This window comes from Coffea arabica, chromosome 8c (genome assembly GCF_036785885.1).
Source record: "Coffea arabica cultivar ET-39 chromosome 8c, Coffea Arabica ET-39 HiFi, whole genome shotgun sequence".
In the NCBI taxonomy this organism is placed as follows: domain Eukaryota; kingdom Viridiplantae; phylum Streptophyta; class Magnoliopsida; order Gentianales; family Rubiaceae; genus Coffea; species Coffea arabica.
Window position 1 is genome coordinate 3,196,922 of NC_092325.1, and position 17,610 is coordinate 3,214,531.

A 17,610-nucleotide genomic window follows, 5' to 3' on the forward strand; every position below is an offset into this window, starting at 1 on the left:
ATTTCCCTTTCTAACCGAAGCAATATCCCAGGTACATACAGAAGAAAGTTGCAGGAGTATTATGTTAGAGTTACTTTCAATAGAAAATTCAGCTCTTTTAAGTTCCAAACCTCAGCGGTTGATACTGAACAAGGTTGCTGCGGACAAGGCCAATCAAACAAGTGGGCAAAAGAATCACGAGGAGTTGTGGTGCACATACCGCACGAAACCACAACGCACCATAGAACAATGCTGGAAACTACATGGGAAACCACCCACTCGTGAATGGGGGCAGAAAGGTGGCCAGCAAAAGCAGGATCATGTGTCGGTTTAAGATCCAACTCAAGCGTTTGGAGGATTTAGTATGGAGGAAATTGATAAGCTTAAAAGTATGTTAGAGATAGTTGACAAACCAGCAACTAACAATTCTCAACCAAGGAATTAGAGTATGTGTTCATTGCCACTTTCAGGTAAGGTTCTAGTCTCTTTTGCATTTAGTGTTTTAGGCAATGAGCTTAAGAATGTCTGGATTCTTGACTTGTGTGATATGGACCATATGACTCATATTTCAAATAAATTCAAAACCTATAACCCCTGTCTTAGGAATAGAAAGATTGTTATTGCAGATGGCACTACAACCACAGTGGCAGGAATTGGAAATGTCCAAGTTACTCCAGAATTGATTCTTAAAAATGTTCTTCATGTTCCTCAATTATCTACAAATCTGGTTTCTGTAAAAAAACTTACCAAAGATCTAGCTGGCTCTATTATATTTGATGAATCCTGTTGTGACATCCAGGACCAAGGCTCGGAGAAAAGGATTGGACTAGCTAAGGAACATGATGGACTCTATTACTTGGACTCATCAAGTCAACCAGAATTTAGTAAATCTGCCCTGTCCACATTGTCTTCACCATCCAATAAGGATGTCATCTGGTTACATCATAGACGTCTAGGTCATGTGTCTTTTTCTACACTAAATATAATGTTTCCCCCCTTGTTCAAGGGATTTGATGTTCAGTTTTTTCATTGTGATATTTATGAATATTATAAACACACTTGTGTACCATTTCCTATCAGTAATAAACAATCGTCTTCTCATTTCTTTTTAATCCATAGTGACATTTGAGGGCCATCAACTATTCCAACCATCTCAGGGTCTAAGTGGTTTGTCACATTTATCGATGATTGCACAAGAGTCTCTTGGATATATTTACTCAAAAATAAGTTTGATTTGAGTCATATTTTTCCTATTCTTCATGCAATGATTCAAAATCAATTTGACACCAAGATAAAACACTTTCGTTCAAATAATGCTCGTGATTATTTCAATCAAACCTTGAGTCCATTTTTTCAAAAAAAAAAAAGAATCATACATGAATCATCCTGTATCACCACTCCACAACAAAATGGAGTGGCAGAACGGAAAATCGATATCTTCTTGAGTACACTAGAGCCTTACTGTTTGAACAAAATATGCCAAAAGTATATTGGGGAGAAGCTGTACTCACATCAACTTATGTCATAAATAGGATTTTTTCCAGGGTCTTGGGGTTTCAAAGTCCACCAGAGAACCTATCCAAATTTTATCCCGATATTCGATCTTCCTTTAATCTCACTCTTCGGATTTTTGGATGTACTTCTTTTGTTTATGTCCATAGCTATAACTGTGGGAAGTTAGATCCTTGTGCTCTTAAGTATGTCTTCGTGGGGTACTCATCTACTCAAAAGGGTTACAAATGTTATCATCCACTTGCTAGAAAACTCTATGTCTTGGCAGATGTTACATTTGTTGAAAATAAGCCCTATTTCATCACTCCTTATCTTCAGGAGGAGTTAGATACACTTGAAGATAAGGAGTTAAAATTCCCCCTTTAGAGTTGTCCAAATCCGAATTCCGAGAGTCAATTTTTCAATCTGATGTGGTAGAAGGAAAAAAGGAAGAAAATCATAAAGTCTATGATGGTTTCGATTTGACTAAGTGTATACAAGGAAAGGAGATTCCATCGTAGTTGCAAGACAAGAACAATCTTCTGAACCAAGTTTCGGGAATAAGGTAACAATGAGTGAATCAAATCTGAATTCTACACCACCGACTGACCATTCTTCCAGTTCTAAATCACCTTGTCATGAGTCTCTTAGTCTTGACTAGGACCTACATCTATCTATTGCTGTAAGGAAAAAAATTCGAGAATGCACCAAAAGACCCCTATACCCATTGTTTCACTTTGTGTCATTTGAGAAGTTTTTTTCAAGCCATCAAAGCTTCCTTTCCACCTTAAACACAGTCTCTATTCCTAACTCATTGTCTAAAGCATTATCAAAGAAAGAATGGAGACTTACTATGAAAGTAGAAATGGATACATTAGAGAAGAATGGGACCTGAAAATTAGTTAAGTTACCAAAGTACAAGAAAGTAATGGGCTGTATGTAGTAAAATTTAAGGCAAATAGGTCCTTAGAACGCTACAAAGCGAGGTTAGTCGTGAAAGGATACACAGACATATGGAGTAGATTATCGGAAAACGTTTGCTCTGGTAGCAAAGATGAATACAGTAAGAATTCTACTGTCCTTGGCTATTAATTTTGATTAGGAATTGTAGCAGTACGATGTGAATAATGCTTTTCTTCATGAAAAATTAGAAGAGGAGATTTATATGAGCATTCCACCGGAATTCAGTGGGGTTGACAAGAACAAGGTTTGTCGGTTAAAAAAGGCACTATATAGGCTGAAACAATCCCCACGTGCTTGGTTTGGATGATTTGCCAAAGTAATGATAGCTAATGGTTACAAGCAAAATCAAAGAGATCATAGCCTATTCATCAAGCATTCAGCCTTTGGGGGAGTTACTGTTTTAATTGTATACGTGGATGACATTATAGTGACATGAAACGATGAAATAGAGAAGGAAACTTTGAAGTGGTACCTAACCAAGGAATTTGAAATAAAGGATTTAGGAAAATTGAAATATTTTCTGGAAATTGAAGTGGCTCAATCAAGGCAAGAAATTTTTATTATTCAACAAAAGTATGTTATGGACCTGCTCAAGGAAACAGGCATGACAGCGAGCAAACTAGTTAGAGCTCCTATTGAACAGAATCACAAATTAGGTGAGATTCATAGAGATAAAGCAGTAGACAGAGAGATGTACCAAAGACTTGTTGGGAAACTCATTTATCTCGCACATACTAGGTCAGATATAGTTTACTCAGTCAGTGTTATTAGTCAGTTTATGTATGATCCTAGAGGAGTTCATCTACAAGTAGTTTATCGAGTGCTTCATTACTTAAAGGCATATTCAGTGAAAGGAATTTTATTCAAAAAGGGTCCTGAGATTGATCTAGCAGTTTACACAGATGCAGACTTTGCAGGGTCTCCAGTCGATAGGCGATCAATTTCTAGATATTGTACATTTCTTAAAGGAAACTTAATATGTTGGAAAAGCAAGAAACAAAGTGTGGTAGCAAGATCAAGTGCTGAAGCAGAGTTTAAAGCTATGACAACAGGGGCATGTGAATTATTGTGGGTTAAAATTATCCTAGAAGACTTGAGAATTTAATGGAACAAATCGATGAGGCTATACTGTGATAACAAATATGCTATAAGTATAGCTCACAACCCAGTGCAACATGATCGGACGAAACACATAAAGATAGACAGGCACTTTATTAAAGAGAAGCTAGAAAGTGGATTGATTTGTACTCCGTATGTTCTGACAGGACTTCAACTTACAGATGTGATGACAAAAGGACTGTGTAGCAACATGTTTCATAAGAGTGTTGTCAAGCTGAGAATGAAAGATTTGTATTCACTAGCTTGAGGGGGAGTATAGGAATCTTGAATGAGTAATCTTAGGAGATATTTTAGGTAAATTAGTGGAGAAAATCATGGTGAATAAGCTGTTTCTAAAATTAAGGGAATTAGATGTAGACTTTCCTTGTTTAATGTACCAGAAAATTGTATATATAGATTAGAATGAATTGTCGAAAAATACAAAATTAATAAAATCTCTTTGATTCTTTTACAACAATATCTAGTTAACTCGTGCTTCTGCCACTAATCCAGTATCCGCCCTTCTACTGTTTTTCTACAGTTTATCCTTGTATAACAAACTGACTAATGAAAGCTCAACAAGAAGCTATTTGACACTAAATCTCTATAACATGAACATTAATTTGATCATTGAATGAGTAAGCTGTACTACTTGTGTGACCAAATATTCTACCTCAGAGATATTTCAAACAAGTCCCCAAGCATGCTGTTAGTTCAGATAAATCATTGACCAGTAGCAAGACAACAATACACAAACAGACATCAAGCAGAACTGTTTCTTGAAGCACAAAGTAAACTAACTTAAGGAGAAGAGCAAATATATACCTTTTTTGGTTTGAAAAACTTGTCTGGAACTCCTCAGTGAGGACATGATATAGGTACTTGTAGAATCTTGTCATAACTTTGCGAAACAAAGACAATACTTGCTGCCTTTCTATGTTCATTTTACCTTGTTACGAAAGAAAGATTCATAAAAAAGCTGGGTCTATGGCTAAAACATGTATGTAGTCAATTAAAAGAAATCTTACTGGACTCATTTTCTAGACCAATTAACTTGAACCAAAATGCTGTACCAAATCTATGTAAAGTACTTGAAGAAAATAATTCCAATTGAGCTTCAATTTCATATTTCTTGACCTCAATATAAGTTACATCATAGAGCTACAAGCTTATACAAAGTGTTGTAAAAGAATCAAAGAGATTTTATTAATTCTGTATATTTCCTACAATTCATTCTAATCTATATATACAATTTTTTGGTACACTAAATAAGAAAAGTCTACACCTAATTCCCTTAATTTTAGAGACAGTTTATTCACCCTAATTTCCTCCACTAATTTACCTAAAATATCTCCTAAGATTACTCATTCAAAATTCCTACACTCCCCCTCAAGCTGGTGAATATAGATCTTCCATTCCCAGCTTGACAACACTCTCATGAAACATGTTGCTACATAGTCCCTTTGTCATCACATCTGCAAGTTGAAATCCTGTCGGGACATACGGAGTACAAATTAATCCACTTTCTAGCTTCTCTTTAATAAAGTGTTTGTCTATCTCTATGTGTTTTGTCCGATCATGTTGCACTGGGTTGTGAGCTATACTTATAGCAGATTTGTTATCACAGTATAGCTTTATCGGTTTACTCCATTGAATCCTCAAGTCTTCTAGAATAATTGTAACCCACAATAATTCACATGCCCCTGCTGTCATAGCTTTGAACTCTGCTTCAGCATTTGACCTTGCTACCATACTTTGTTTCTTGCTTTTCTAACATATTAAGTTTCCTCCAAGAAATGTACAATATCTAGAAATTGATCGCCTGTCGACTGGAGACCCTGCAAAGTCTGCATCTATGTAAACTGTCAAATCAATCTCAGGACCCTTTTTGAATAAAATTCCCTTCACTTGATGTACCTTTAAGTAATGAAGCACTCGATAAACTGCTTGTAGATGAACTTCTTTAGGATCATGCATAAACTGACTAATAACATTGACTGAGTAAACTATATCTGGCTTAGAATGTGCGAGATAAATGAGTTTCCCAATAAGTCTTTGGTACATCTCTCTATCTACTACTTTATCTTCATGAGCCTTACCTAATTTGTGATTCTGTTCAATAGGAGTTCCAACTGGTTTGCTTGCTGTCATGCCTGTTTCCTTGAGCAGGTCCATAACATACTTCAATTGAGAAATAAAATTCCCTGTCTTGATCGAGCCACTTCAATTTTCAGAAAATACTTCAATTTTCCTAAATCATTTATTTCAAATTTCTTGGTTAGGCACCGCTTCAAAGTTTCCTTCTCTATTTCATCGTTTCTTGTCACTATAATGTCATCTACGTATATAATCAAACAGTAACTTTCCCAAAGGCTGAATGCTTGATGAACAGGGCGTGATGTCCTTGACTTTGCTTGTAACCATTACCTATCATTACCTTGGCAAATCGTCCAAACCAAGTACGTAGGGATTGTTTCAGCACATATAATGCCTTTTTTAACCGACAAACCTTGTTCTTGTCAACCCCACTAAATTCCGATGGAATGCTCATATAAATTTCCTCTTCTAATTTTTCATGAAAAAAAGCATTTTTTACATTGTACTGCTGCAATTCCCAATCAAATTAACAGCAAAGGACAGCAGAATTCTTACTGTATTCATCTTTGCTACTGGAGCAAATGTTTCCCGATAATCTACTCCATATGTCCATGTGTATCCTTTCGCGACTAACCTCGCCTTGTAGCGTTCTAGGGATCCATCTGCCTTAAACTTTACTGCATACACCCACTTACAGTCCACTACTTTCTTGTTCTTTGGTAACTCAACTAATTTTCAGGTCTCATTCTTCTCTAATGCATCCATTTCGACTTTCATAGCAAGTCTCCATTCTTTCTTTGATAATGCTTCAGACAATGAATTAGGAATAGAGACTGTGTTTAAGGTGGAAAGGAAGCTTTGATGGCTTGGGAAAAACTTCTCAAATGACACAAAGTGAGACAATGGGTATAGAGGTCTTTTGGTGCATTCTCGAAATTTTTTCATTACAGCAATAGGTAGATGTAGGTCCTGGTCAAGACTAAGAGGCTCATGACAAGGTGATTTAGAGCTAGAAGAATGGTCGGCGGTGGTGTAGAATTCATATTTGATTCACTCATTGTTACCTCATTCTCGAAACTTGGTTCAGAGGATTGTTCTTGTCTTGTAACTACGATAGGATCTCCTTTCCTTGTATACACTTGGTCAAACCAGGACCAGTAATAGATTTTACAATCTTCTTCCTTTTTTCCTTCTACCACATCAGATTGAGGAATTGACTCTCGAAATTCAGATTTGGATGACTCAGATTTGGATAATTCTGAAAGAAAAAATTTTAACTCCTTATCTTCAAATGTATCTAACTCCCCCTGAAGATAAGGAGCGATGAAATAGGGCTTATTTTCAATAAATATAGGCTCCGTTTGGATTAGCTGTTTTTTGATTTGTTTTTCAAAAACACCACTGTAGCATTTTGAATCTGAAAAACAAGTCCGTTTGGATTAGTTGTTTTTGGGGTTGTTTTAATATTTGCTGAGACATAGAGTTTTCTAGTAAGTGGATGATAACATTTGTAACCCTTTTGAATAGATGAGTACCCCATGAAGACACACTTAAGAGCACGAGGATCTAATTTTCCACGGTTATAACTATGGACATGAACAAAGAAAGTACATCCAAAAATCCGAGGAGTGAGATTAAAGGAAGATCAAATATCGGGATAGAATTTGGATAGGTTCTCTAGTGGATTTTGAAACCCCAAGACCCTAGAAGGAATCCTATTTATGACATAAGTTGATGTGAATACAGTTTCTCCCCAATATGCTTTTGGCATATTTTGTTCAAACAGTAAGACTCTAGTGCACTCAAGAAGATATCAATTTTTCCGTTCTGCCACTCCATTTTGTTATGGAGTGGTGACACAGGATGATTCATGTATGATTCCTTTTTTTTGAAAAAACGGACTCAAGGTTTGATTGAAATAATCACGATCATTATCTGAACGAAAGTGTTTTATCTTGGTGCCAAATTGATCTTCAATGATTGCATGAAAAACAGGAAAAATATGACTCAAATCAGACTTATTTTTGAGTAAATGGATCAAAGAGACTCTTGTGCAATCATCGATAAATGTGACAAATCACTTAGATCCTGAGATGGTTGGAATAGTTGATTGCCTCCAAATGTCACTATGAACTTAAAAGAAAGGAAAAGACGATAATTTATTACTGATAGGAAATGGTACACGAGTGTGTTTAGTATACTCACAAATATCACAATGAAGAGACTGAACATCAAATCCCTTGAACAAGGAGGGAAACATTATTTTTAGTGTAGAAAAAGACACATGACCTAGACGTCTATGATGTAACCAGATGACATCCTTATTGAAGAGGGAAGACAATGTGGACATGGCAGATTTACTAAATTCTGGTTGACTTGATGTATCCAAATAATAGAGTCCATCATGCTCCTTTGCTAGTCCAATCCTCTTCCCCGAGCCCCGGTCCTGGAAGTCACAACAGGATTCATCAAATATAATAGAGTCAGCTAGATCTTTGGCAAGTTTTTTTACAGAAATCAAATTTGTGGATGATTGAGGAACATGAAGAACATTTTTAAGAACTAATTTTGGGGTAACTTGGACATCTCCGATTCCTGTCACTATGGTTGTAGTGTCATCCGCAACAACAATCTTTCTATTGCTCGGACAGGGGCTATATGTTTTGAATTTATTTGAAATATGAGTCATATGGTCTGTAGCACCAGAGTCAAGAATCCAAACATTCCTAAGCTCATTGCCTAAAACACTAAACGCAAAAGAGACTAGAGCCTTACCTGAAAATGTCAATGAACACATACCCTAATTCCTTGGTTGAGAATTGTTAATTGCTGGTTTGTCAACTGTCTCTAACATACTTTTAAGCTTCTCAATTTCCTCCATACTAAACCCTCCAAACACTTGAGTTGGATCTTGAACCGAAACATTAGCCTGTTTTTGCTGGCCACCTTTTTGTCCCCATTCACGAGTGGGTGGTTTCCCATGTAGTTTTCAGCATTGTTCTATGGTGTGTCGTGGTTTCTTGCAGTATGTGCACCACAATTCCTCGCGATTTTTTTGCCCACTTGTTTGATTGGTCTTGTCCACAGCAACCTTGTTCAGTACCAACCACTGAGGTTTGGAACTTAAAAGAGCTGAATTTTTTATTGAAGGTAACTCTAACATAATACCCCTGCGACTTTCTTCTGCACGTACTTGGGATATTGCTTCAATTAGAGAGCGAAATTCTAGCCTGCCCAGAATTTGAATTCGTACAATATCGAATTTAGAGTTTAGGCCAGCCAAAAAATCATAAACTCAGTCCCTTTCTATAAACTTTTTGATAAACACTGCACATTTGCTACAGTTCAAATCAAGTGTCCTGTAATAATCCAATTCCTGCCACTGATTTTGCAGAAAATTGGCATACTCCATCATTGTTTTTGTCCCTTGTTTTGCTCCAGTTGTCTTTGTCTTGATGTCATAGATAAGAAATGCATCATTAACCTTGGAATATATCTGATGAAGGGCATCCTAAATTGTTTTTGCTATAGGACGAAACATACACGTATCACTGATTTCAGGAATCATGAAATTCCATAACCAAGACATGATCATTGAATTCTCTTTTTCCCATGCTTCAAACCCCGCCGTTTCACTATCCGGTGCTATTTCCAATAGATGACCCAACTTTCCTTTTCCTTTCAGGAATGTTCGAACCAATTGAGACCACTTCAAATAATTTTTTCCATTTAGTCTATATGCTGTCTGGATGTTTTGAAGCTCTATTGTGCTCCGTGTAATTTGTTCTTCTTTCACAGTTGAACACAATTGCCGCGTTGAGGATGTAGTATCCGCCATGATTGAATAGGATCAAGTAATTGGTGGAAAGGAAAAAATGTATAGTAAAAGGAACAGCAATGAAGGCTGGAGAGAATAATAAAGGAACCAGCAATTAAGGCTGGAATTGACAAGAAACAAATGTGGTATTTTTCCCAGAACCCTAGACGGGCTCTGATACCATGTTGTAAAAAAATCAAAGAGATTTTATTAATTTTGTATATTTCCTACAATTCATTCTAATCTATATATACAATTTTCTGGTACACTAAACAAGGAAAGTCTACACCTAATTCCCTTAATTTTAGAGACAGCTTATTCACCCTGATTTCCTCCACTAATTTACCTAAAATATCTCCTAAGATTACTCATTCAAAATTCCTACAGATATAGCAAAATAGAAGCGAAAGATTATAATGAACAATTAATTACACATGCTCTGACAATTTTCTTTATGCTACAGTAGATGTTGTACATGGCTACTTGGAGTAGAGCAAAGAAAAGGAGGACAGAAGACATGTAACTCTGATCCATTCCTAAATCTCCACACTTGCGACACCCATGGCCTTTCATTTTTTTTGTGTGTGTTAATATACAAAGAAAAATAGCTTTATACTTATATATGCACCATAGTATTCTTCGACTTAAGTTGAATGAATATCTTTGTACTTGAACAATGGGAAAGGAAAAGCACATGCACAAGCATGAGAAATAAAGGACCTTGAGTATTAGACTGTTTAGTCATTCTCTATTCACCACTAGCATATCTAATGGCTCTCACCCTCTTGTGACCGTCCACCACCCCATATCCCTACCAGCCCACGTTGTAGAACTACAGTTTCTTTGCAGCTAATATTCAAGATGCACTTGTGTATTATCTTCTCATTGTTTACGAACTTGCTTCATGTATGTGGTAGTAAATGTGTAATAACCATTGGAGCATGCAGTTGAGATACCATTAGCTGATTAAATGGCAATATAAAGGTCCACATCAAATTTTTTGTTTTTTTTGATCTATAAAGTAATATGGCCAAATGCTTAAACTTCAGTTTTTGGAGAGTCATAGTACTGATGGTATTCATGTGGAGATCCATTAATTTTGGAAGGTAGATTTTTCTGGGAATCTGGGTGAGCTCTGCTTTGGTTATTTTTATTTCATTTAATCATCAAATATATAACATTTTCATGAAGATGAGATGAAAAGGATGCCTTTTTCGGCCTACAATAACATTTTGGTACTATCATACTTGCTTCATCCACTAGTTTATCTACATACTATCTTTTGCTTTAATGTTTATGCAATCGCATAGATATGTATCTAAGCATGCACATGCTCAGACAAATATATGTAGATGCATACAACGTACTTCCATATGCACAGACATGTATGCATTCATGTATATGTGCATACATGTACCACATCTTTTAGGCTATCCTTTATGGTATAGTATAATTGTAAATGTTGCCTCTGTATGATTTCAGTTTGTCATCTCCTCATTTATATCTGTAGTTGCTTCAACTAACAGCTTATGCCCACATTCTGGACCCTGCCATATTTAAAGAACTCTCAACCAAATTTAAGGATTGCCAACTGCAGGATGTGTACACATATCAGTCAACCAGCTGGGATCCACGTTCAAAATCAACCATTACTTTGTTCAGTTTCTTGTTGCTTATTCTCTGTTGAATCATCCTTTCGTTGACTTTGGCCTCATCATGACTGTACAATAACAAGAAAATAATTAATATTTCAAACCAAGAACATTGGTGAGATAAAAAAAAGCTTTTATTTAAGAGCCGGTTTAGATTGCTATTTGAGGAGTTTTTTTTTGATAAAAAAATATATTATAACGATTTGACATATAGGAAGTAAAAATATGTTCACGATAGGCGTAAAACTGTAATCAAAACGAGGCCAATAAAGAAAGACAGACGGATGAGGAACAAAACTAAGAAAAAAATAAAACTGACCTTTGAGACTCTGAAGCTGAAGCTGTCGAGAATTTTGCTAGTTTAACAGCATCTTCTGTGTTTGTAATTACATGATTAAAGCATAAATATCGACCATATGTTGAGATGTCTTCAGAAACACAGATGTGAGCATCCACCAAGAAATCTAAATCCACAGTTGCTAACAGCCCATTTTCATACATCTCTGCCGCCCCTTTTAGATAAGGGTTTCTGATTGACAAATCAGGAGCCATCAATAATCCTGCATTGATAGACACCATACTGACTCCTCTGTCCATTGCCAAGGCCCAAGCAGTTTTCTCTGCCAGCGTTTTCGACAGCGCATGCCATAGCTGTCACCATAGACACAAGATTAATTTTGATAGAATATGTCTATCGTTGTCATAGCTTAACCATTATGTATGATAATCATCAGATTTCTTAGCTGCAATTTTTTCTTCTTCTTTTTTTTTTTTTGGCAGAAAATCTGATGTTACAAATATGCTGACATCTAATATATATTGCAATTGCATCTATATCACAAGAAGAGGAGGTTAGCCCAAAAGAAGTTGTAATCATTCCTTGCTATATCATACCTTGAATTTACGACAAAAGTTGATTTCACTCCAACTTTTCTCATCCAACTCTGCTGATGAATCTGATATCTGATGATCCCTCCAGATGACTGCTGTGGCTGAGGATGTAAAAACAACTTTTTCCATGGTGTCTGTCTGATCACATGCTTCCACTACATTGTGTGCTGCTCTAACCTCCACTTCAACCATATTTTCCTGTCATACATAGCAGTATTGTATTATTTTCAAAATCTTTTTTCTTTTGGGATTAGGATTTTAGCTAAAAATCTCATTCTAATTTCATAACTTGGTTAAAAAAAAAGAGATTATAGATTCTTTTTGTCCCCTAGAAGTATATCTGAATCACAAACTTCAAATCAAAACTTAGATTGGCAATTTGGATGACCTTTTGACTTTAAGCTTTTAGGCACTAAAACACGGTAGCAATTTGTCTTCCATGGTTTATTGTTCCGGGACAACATAAATAGCTTGACAGCATATCATTTTCTGGCAGGTTTTTATGGGACCATTTCCTTCAACACATAGCAACCAAGATGAATATCAAGGCACAGATTCACCATTTAGAGGAACTTAAACTCTCAATTTCTGCATAAACCCATTCTTACTTAGGGGAAGTGTTTTTTTAATTAAAAATACAAGCAGTACTTCTTAAATTTTGAACTAGTTGTTAGTATACATCATTCTTTTTTTTTAAGTCGTCATCAAGTTACATTGATTACAGGAATGCTTATGAAAAGGAAAACATTTAATTCAAGCCCTCAACTTTTTTGGGTTAAATTAATGAGTGGTATAATATAGTGTACAAAATCAGTTACTATTGCCTTGTTCCAATCCATTTCAGATATCATAAATCCAGATTTATTATTATTTTTGGTTCTAGGTCGAATATCACTATTCTTATGACTAATCAAATTTATATACCTCACATGGTTCATAGTTCAGGTCCGTGATTGATAAGGATGTGAAAACCAATGCAATTGGCCAATACTAATTAAAATTGACAAGTAACTGTATATTAGGGGATTAGCTAGCTTCATTAATTCTATTAACTTGCTTGAAGGATGTATACCAACTACCAAGGACTATTATTGAGGAGATTTTCATCTCCTTTCACACTTTTACATGGACTCTAACTTTACATCCTTAATTTTTATTTTAATCATTTTGAAGCCTAAAATTTATAAGGGTTTGAGCGCTCATTAATTAACATATCTAAATCATATTCAACCTACCATGTAAATATACATGCTAATAATTATTGCTTTTCCTAGCATTTACGTACTTTGCCTAATTAACTTTATTAATCTAAAAGCTTGACATTCGAATTACGTCCTAACGAGTGCCTATTAGACATTCGAAACGCAGTTTATAAAACATCTCAAACACATAACTACAAGGTTATACTTTAGAGCACAACGTGCTTATTAAGATTCTCAAACTCATAGTAATTGTGAAAAACTGCCCTACACACTAATGATTTTCCAGTTAAAGTACGGGTAGTCCTTTAGAATAATCATCATGTAACAAATTACACTAGGCCCCTAGGTTTGAGCTCTTAAACAATTGAAGCATTAATTTGTGCATGCAATATGTATGTACATGCCAATACATCAAATCGACATTGATATAAAGTTGTATATATCTGCACTTCAAATGGACATAAATAGTTTCCAAAACCCAACTTAACTGCACCCTTGGACCCCCCAAGAAAAAAACCAGCATAAATATTAATGTAACAGACTTTACAAGAAAAGGAAATAAAGTTTATCATTGGAGTTCTATTTCGGAATAGAAGAGAAGCCAGAAATCAGAAGGTGATGGAAAAGAATGCACATACATCATATATGGAATGATCCTGCGGAGGCTCGAACGTGTAAAACAAACAAGAACAACCCTTTAAAGCATCAACCACGCTATGATAGTCAAAAGGGTCCGAGTGAAACACCTTCAAATTCTTCTTGTCATTTGCTAATCCACTAAATGATGCCAAATCCCCTGATATATAAATCCAAAACAAACTTTTGTTATAATGAAGATACTGATGAAAATGACCATACATACTTCAATTTCATTACTTGAACATATCAATGTGAAAGTACACTTTTGACGAGTAATAAAATAAGATTCACGACACACGTGCAAAAATTGAGTTTTAAAAAAAAAAATGAACCTTCAGTTTGAACAGCAGCATGGACAGTGTATCCTCTTTTCAGCAGCCTGTCGACTAAGGTTGAACCTAAACGTCCAGAGGCATCCATGACACAAACAGTACGCGATGCCATTTCTGATTCCTCCTGCAATTTGTGCCCTCCTCCTGTGGCTTACTAGCTGGAGCGGCTTTCTATATATTAGAGGGATGGAGGAGTGTCGAGAGAACGAGAAAGCTATGGCATTTATTTGGAGGGTGGTGGGGCAACTGGGCAAGTGCACAGTTGGCAAGTATTAGTTGGGAAACAGCCAGCCTCCAGCCTCCAGCCTCCAGTCCAGTGTCTTTTGAATGAGTAAATGAATGAAAGTGTGGTAAGTTGATGGATGGGGACATCCCAAGAGGAAGAAGAGTTGGTGGGAACGTGTATATGTTTTTTCCTTTTCTTTTTGGTTTAGCTTTGTTTATTTATAGTATCTACTCAACCAACAAGAAACACCAACTTCATGATCACTTCCGGAAGAAGCCATAATTGTTGTAGGGTACTCTCCAACCATCACAAAAGGATAGCCCATTGGAATTCATCGACAGCCTTTCAGATTTAAAGTATGATCATCCGGTTACTTGATTGATATAAATTCAGCAAAAGTGACAACCAGATTAAGAAAGAAACTACTGGACAAGTTGGATGCTTCAGCTATCTTCTCTTGACGTATAAGTTTCCTTTGCCCTGGTCTGTCCCAGGTTAACGGGGCTGATTTGACCAAAAATTTGAATCGAATTGTTTATTTCAGTATAGTCCAGTTAAAGAGTTAAGCTAGTCTTGCAGAGAATTTGTCATGACGGCTAAAAAATTGTTCTTAAATTGTCTTGATTGCTTCTTTTCTTGAACAACTAATAATTAAGTGTAGGGGAGTCGACCGCGTGGTTGACTTGATTAGTTTCACTGATTAACATGCTGTTCATGAATTTATAAATCTTATATTAGTAATTGCAATGCTTAAAAATAAAAATACAGCAAATTAAATAATGGTAAATTTGCACAAAATAACTAAGGATGTGCTTGATAAGTGGTGTCAATTTTAATTATACCTATACATAATGTTTATTTCAATAACAAGAACATTGGTGAGATAAAAACTTTTAAGACCCGGTTCAGATTGCTATTTGAGGAGTTTTTTTTTTTTTTTGTTTTGTAAAAACATATACTGTAACGATTTAATATATGCTAAGTAAAAAAAATTAAAAAATATATTCGCAAAAAACCTAAAATTTGTATTTCATTAGAAAACTGCAATCAAAACAAGGCCAATAAAAAAAGATGATGGATGAGGAACAAAAATAAGAAAAAACAAAACTGACCTTCGAGACTTCGAAGCTGAAGGTGTCAAGAATTTTGCTAGTTTAACAGCATCTTCCGTTGCCGACAAAAAAAAAAAAAAAAAAAACAGCATCTTCCGTGCCTGCAATTACATGATTAAAAGCATAAATGTCGACCGGCCATCCGTTTGTTGAGATGTCTTCAGAAACACAAATGTGAGCATCCCATCCATTTTCATACATCTCCGCCGCTCCTTTTAGATAAGGATTTCTGATTGACAAATCAGGAACCATCCCAATAATTATTCTGCATTGCCAAGCCCGGCCCGAGCAGTTTTCTCCCTCTGCTAGTGTTTTCAACAGCTCAGGCCATAGCTGTCACCATAGACACAAGATTGATTTTGATCGAATGTATCTGTTGTCATACCCAGGCATTATGTATGATAATCATCGGATGTCTTAGCTTAGCTGCAATTTTTATTTTTTATTTTCTTTTTTAGGTTACAAACTGAAAATCTGATGCTACAAATATGCTATGCTGACATCTAATATAGGTTGCATCTATATATGGCTAGATAGATGAGGATAGCACAAAAGAATTTACGACAAAAGTTAATTTCACTCCAATCAATTTTTCTCATCCAACTCTTCTGATGAATCTATATGATACCTGATGATCCCTCCAGATGAGGGCGGTGGTGAGGATGTAAAAACAACTTTTTCCATGGCGTCTGTCTGAGCACATGCTTCCACTACATTGTGGGCTGCTCTAACCTCCGTACGTATCACTTCAACCATATTTTCCTATCATACATAGCAGTAGTGTTATTTTCAAAATCTTCTTCTTTTTTTTTTTTCCCCTTATTTGGGATTAGGATTTTAGCTAAAAATCTTGTTCTAATTTCATAACTCACTACAACAAAAAGGGGTTTTGGCAGCAGTTCTCATGCGGCACAAAGAAAAGGTGTTGTGAAAAAAAATGAAGACATACTTGAGAATTTGTAAAATGATTTTGGATAGGGAATTTCGTCATTTTAGTCCATAAACTTTTACACGAAAATCAGTTTCATCCTTCATGATTTTTTATAGTCCATTTAGTCTTCCGAATATTTTGAAGTCTCCAATGTAGGACTTTTGCATCGGCGACGCCACATTTTACGTATTTCGTACAATCGATGATGGGTATATTTGTCCTTTTAAATCAGATTCTTCAATTTAGACAGACCTTTGACTATAGTTCTTCTTTTCCGATGAATTTTACCGAAAATTTCATCTGGATTTATTGGAAACTTGCGCAAACTCTCTCTCTCACACTCAAATCAAGAAACAAAATCCATGATAAAAAAAATAGAAAACCAAGAACCAAAAGGAAAATTGAAACAAAATTTGAAGGAGAAATCTCTCTTATAGACAAGTTTAGGTCTACTCACCGGCAAACTCACTTTGTTTGGTTCTGATTCTTCGATCCTCTATTCATGGTTGTTAGCAAAGACACCACCAATTGTCACTACCGACCCACTTTCATCCATCAACAATTAAAACTCGTGACTAGTCATCATTCACATTTTTCACCTTGAGTTTCATATGAACTCATAAGAATCTCTCTAAAATCCTTGCGGAATCTTAGTTGTAGAGTTGTATACTCTATTTTCTTTCCAAGAAAAGCACTGTGAGGTTTCCATAATCCTTTTTTTGTTTTAATCTCTAAGTTGAGATGATTTTCTTATGGCCGTTGAAATTGCTAGCTTCTTCCCGTATGCTTTGTTTTGTAGATGAATGAAATTAGACAATGATACTTGCTGCAATTTCGTTGTTTCTTTTTCACCTTTTCTGCCTGAATGAGGCTTGACAAGATATTTTTCGACTCAGCCATAGTCAAATTTCATTCGAAATATTCAATTTTTGTGATGACCTTAATCTGTTTGACAAAATGCTCAAACGAAATGAGTTTGTCAGTAGACCTGAGAGTATGTTTGAGAGCCATTTCTCCTTTGAATTTTGCTTCACTTTCCTTATGGTTCTTGATTTTTTTTTTCCTTGTGAATTTTGTTTCATGATTTGAGTGTGTGTGTGTGTCAGAGAGTTTGTGCGAATTTCTGGTGAATAGGATGAATTTCTATTGGAGAAAAAGAACTATGGTCAGAGATCCGTCT

At 35.7% G+C, this 17,610-nt stretch overlaps 4 protein-coding genes across 4 annotated transcripts; 1 reads left to right on the forward strand and 3 right to left on the reverse strand.

The window, feature by feature from the left end:
* Positions 1 to 3,013: 3,013 nt before the first annotated feature.
* On the forward strand, positions 3,014 to 3,538 carry LOC140013770 (secreted RxLR effector protein 161-like). The gene has a single exon (XM_072063867.1). It carries the CDS (start codon positions 3,014 to 3,016, stop codon positions 3,536 to 3,538), a length of 525 nt encoding a protein of 174 aa, XP_071919968.1.
* Positions 3,539 to 5,301: 1,763 nt separating this feature from the next.
* On the reverse strand, positions 5,302 to 9,466 carry LOC140013771 (uncharacterized). Its single transcript, XM_072063873.1, has 5 exons — positions 9,172 to 9,466; positions 7,834 to 8,403; positions 6,184 to 6,305; positions 6,041 to 6,136; positions 5,302 to 5,691 (listed from the first exon to the last, which is right to left on the reverse strand). The coding sequence occupies exons 1-5, from the start codon at positions 9,464 to 9,466 to the stop codon at positions 5,302 to 5,304; spliced, it is 1,473 nt and encodes a 490-aa protein (XP_071919974.1).
* Positions 9,467 to 10,637: 1,171 nt separating this feature from the next.
* On the reverse strand, positions 10,638 to 14,423 carry LOC113706834 (cinnamoyl-CoA reductase-like SNL6). Its single transcript, XM_027228862.2, has 5 exons — positions 14,162 to 14,423; positions 13,829 to 13,986; positions 11,992 to 12,186; positions 11,417 to 11,748; positions 10,638 to 11,165 (listed from the first exon to the last, which is right to left on the reverse strand). The coding sequence occupies exons 1-5, from the start codon at positions 14,271 to 14,273 to the stop codon at positions 11,057 to 11,059; spliced, it is 906 nt and encodes a 301-aa protein (XP_027084663.1). The 5' UTR covers positions 14,274 to 14,423; the 3' UTR covers positions 10,638 to 11,056.
* On the reverse strand, positions 14,287 to 16,398 carry LOC113707098 (uncharacterized). The gene is made up of 3 exons (XM_072063874.1): positions 16,091 to 16,398; positions 15,500 to 15,832; positions 14,287 to 14,729 (listed from the first exon to the last, which is right to left on the reverse strand). The coding sequence occupies exons 1-2, from the start codon at positions 16,253 to 16,255 to the stop codon at positions 15,542 to 15,544; spliced, it is 456 nt and encodes a 151-aa protein (XP_071919975.1). The 5' UTR covers positions 16,256 to 16,398; the 3' UTR covers positions 14,287 to 14,729; positions 15,500 to 15,541.
* Between the last annotated feature and the right edge of the window lie 1,212 nt (positions 16,399 to 17,610).

What these genes read in the sequence shown, in the direction of transcription:
- LOC140013770 (XM_072063867.1), top strand. Translation starts at nt 3,014, where the DNA reads ATGGACCTGCTCAAGGAAACAGGCATGACAGCGAGCAAACTAGTTAGA.
- LOC140013771 (XM_072063873.1), bottom strand. Translation starts at nt 9,466, where the DNA reads ATGGCGGATACTACATCCTCAACGCGGCAATTGTGTTCAACTGTGAAA. An exon ending in GTCTCTTCATTGTGATATTT is followed by an intron (nt 6,306 to 7,833) that starts GTGAGTATACTA and finishes GGGTGTATGCAG; the next exon opens with TAAAGTTTAAGGCAGATGGA. An exon ending in CAGTAGCAAAGATGAATACA is followed by an intron (nt 6,137 to 6,183) that starts GTAAGAATTCTG and finishes TGGGAATTGCAG; the next exon opens with CAGTACAATGTAAAAAATGC.
- LOC113706834 (XM_027228862.2), bottom strand. Translation starts at nt 14,273, where the DNA reads ATGGCATCGCGTACTGTTTGTGTCATGGATGCCTCTGGACGTTTAGGT. An exon ending in TGCTGCTGTTCAAACTGAAG is followed by an intron (nt 13,987 to 14,161) that starts GTTCATTTTTTT and finishes TTTATATATCAG; the next exon opens with GGGATTTGGCATCATTTAGT. An exon ending in TCAGCTTCAGAGTCTCAAAG is followed by an intron (nt 11,166 to 11,416) that starts GTCAGTTTTATT and finishes GTTATTGTACAG; the next exon opens with TCATGATGAGGCCAAAGTCA.
- LOC113707098 (XM_072063874.1), bottom strand. Translation starts at nt 16,255, where the DNA reads ATGGTTGAAGTGATACGTACGGAGGTTAGAGCAGCCCACAATGTAGTG. An exon ending in CAGAAGAGTTGGATGAGAAA is followed by an intron (nt 15,833 to 16,090) that starts AATTGATTGGAG and finishes CTATGGTGACAG; the next exon opens with CTATGGCCTGAGCTGTTGAA.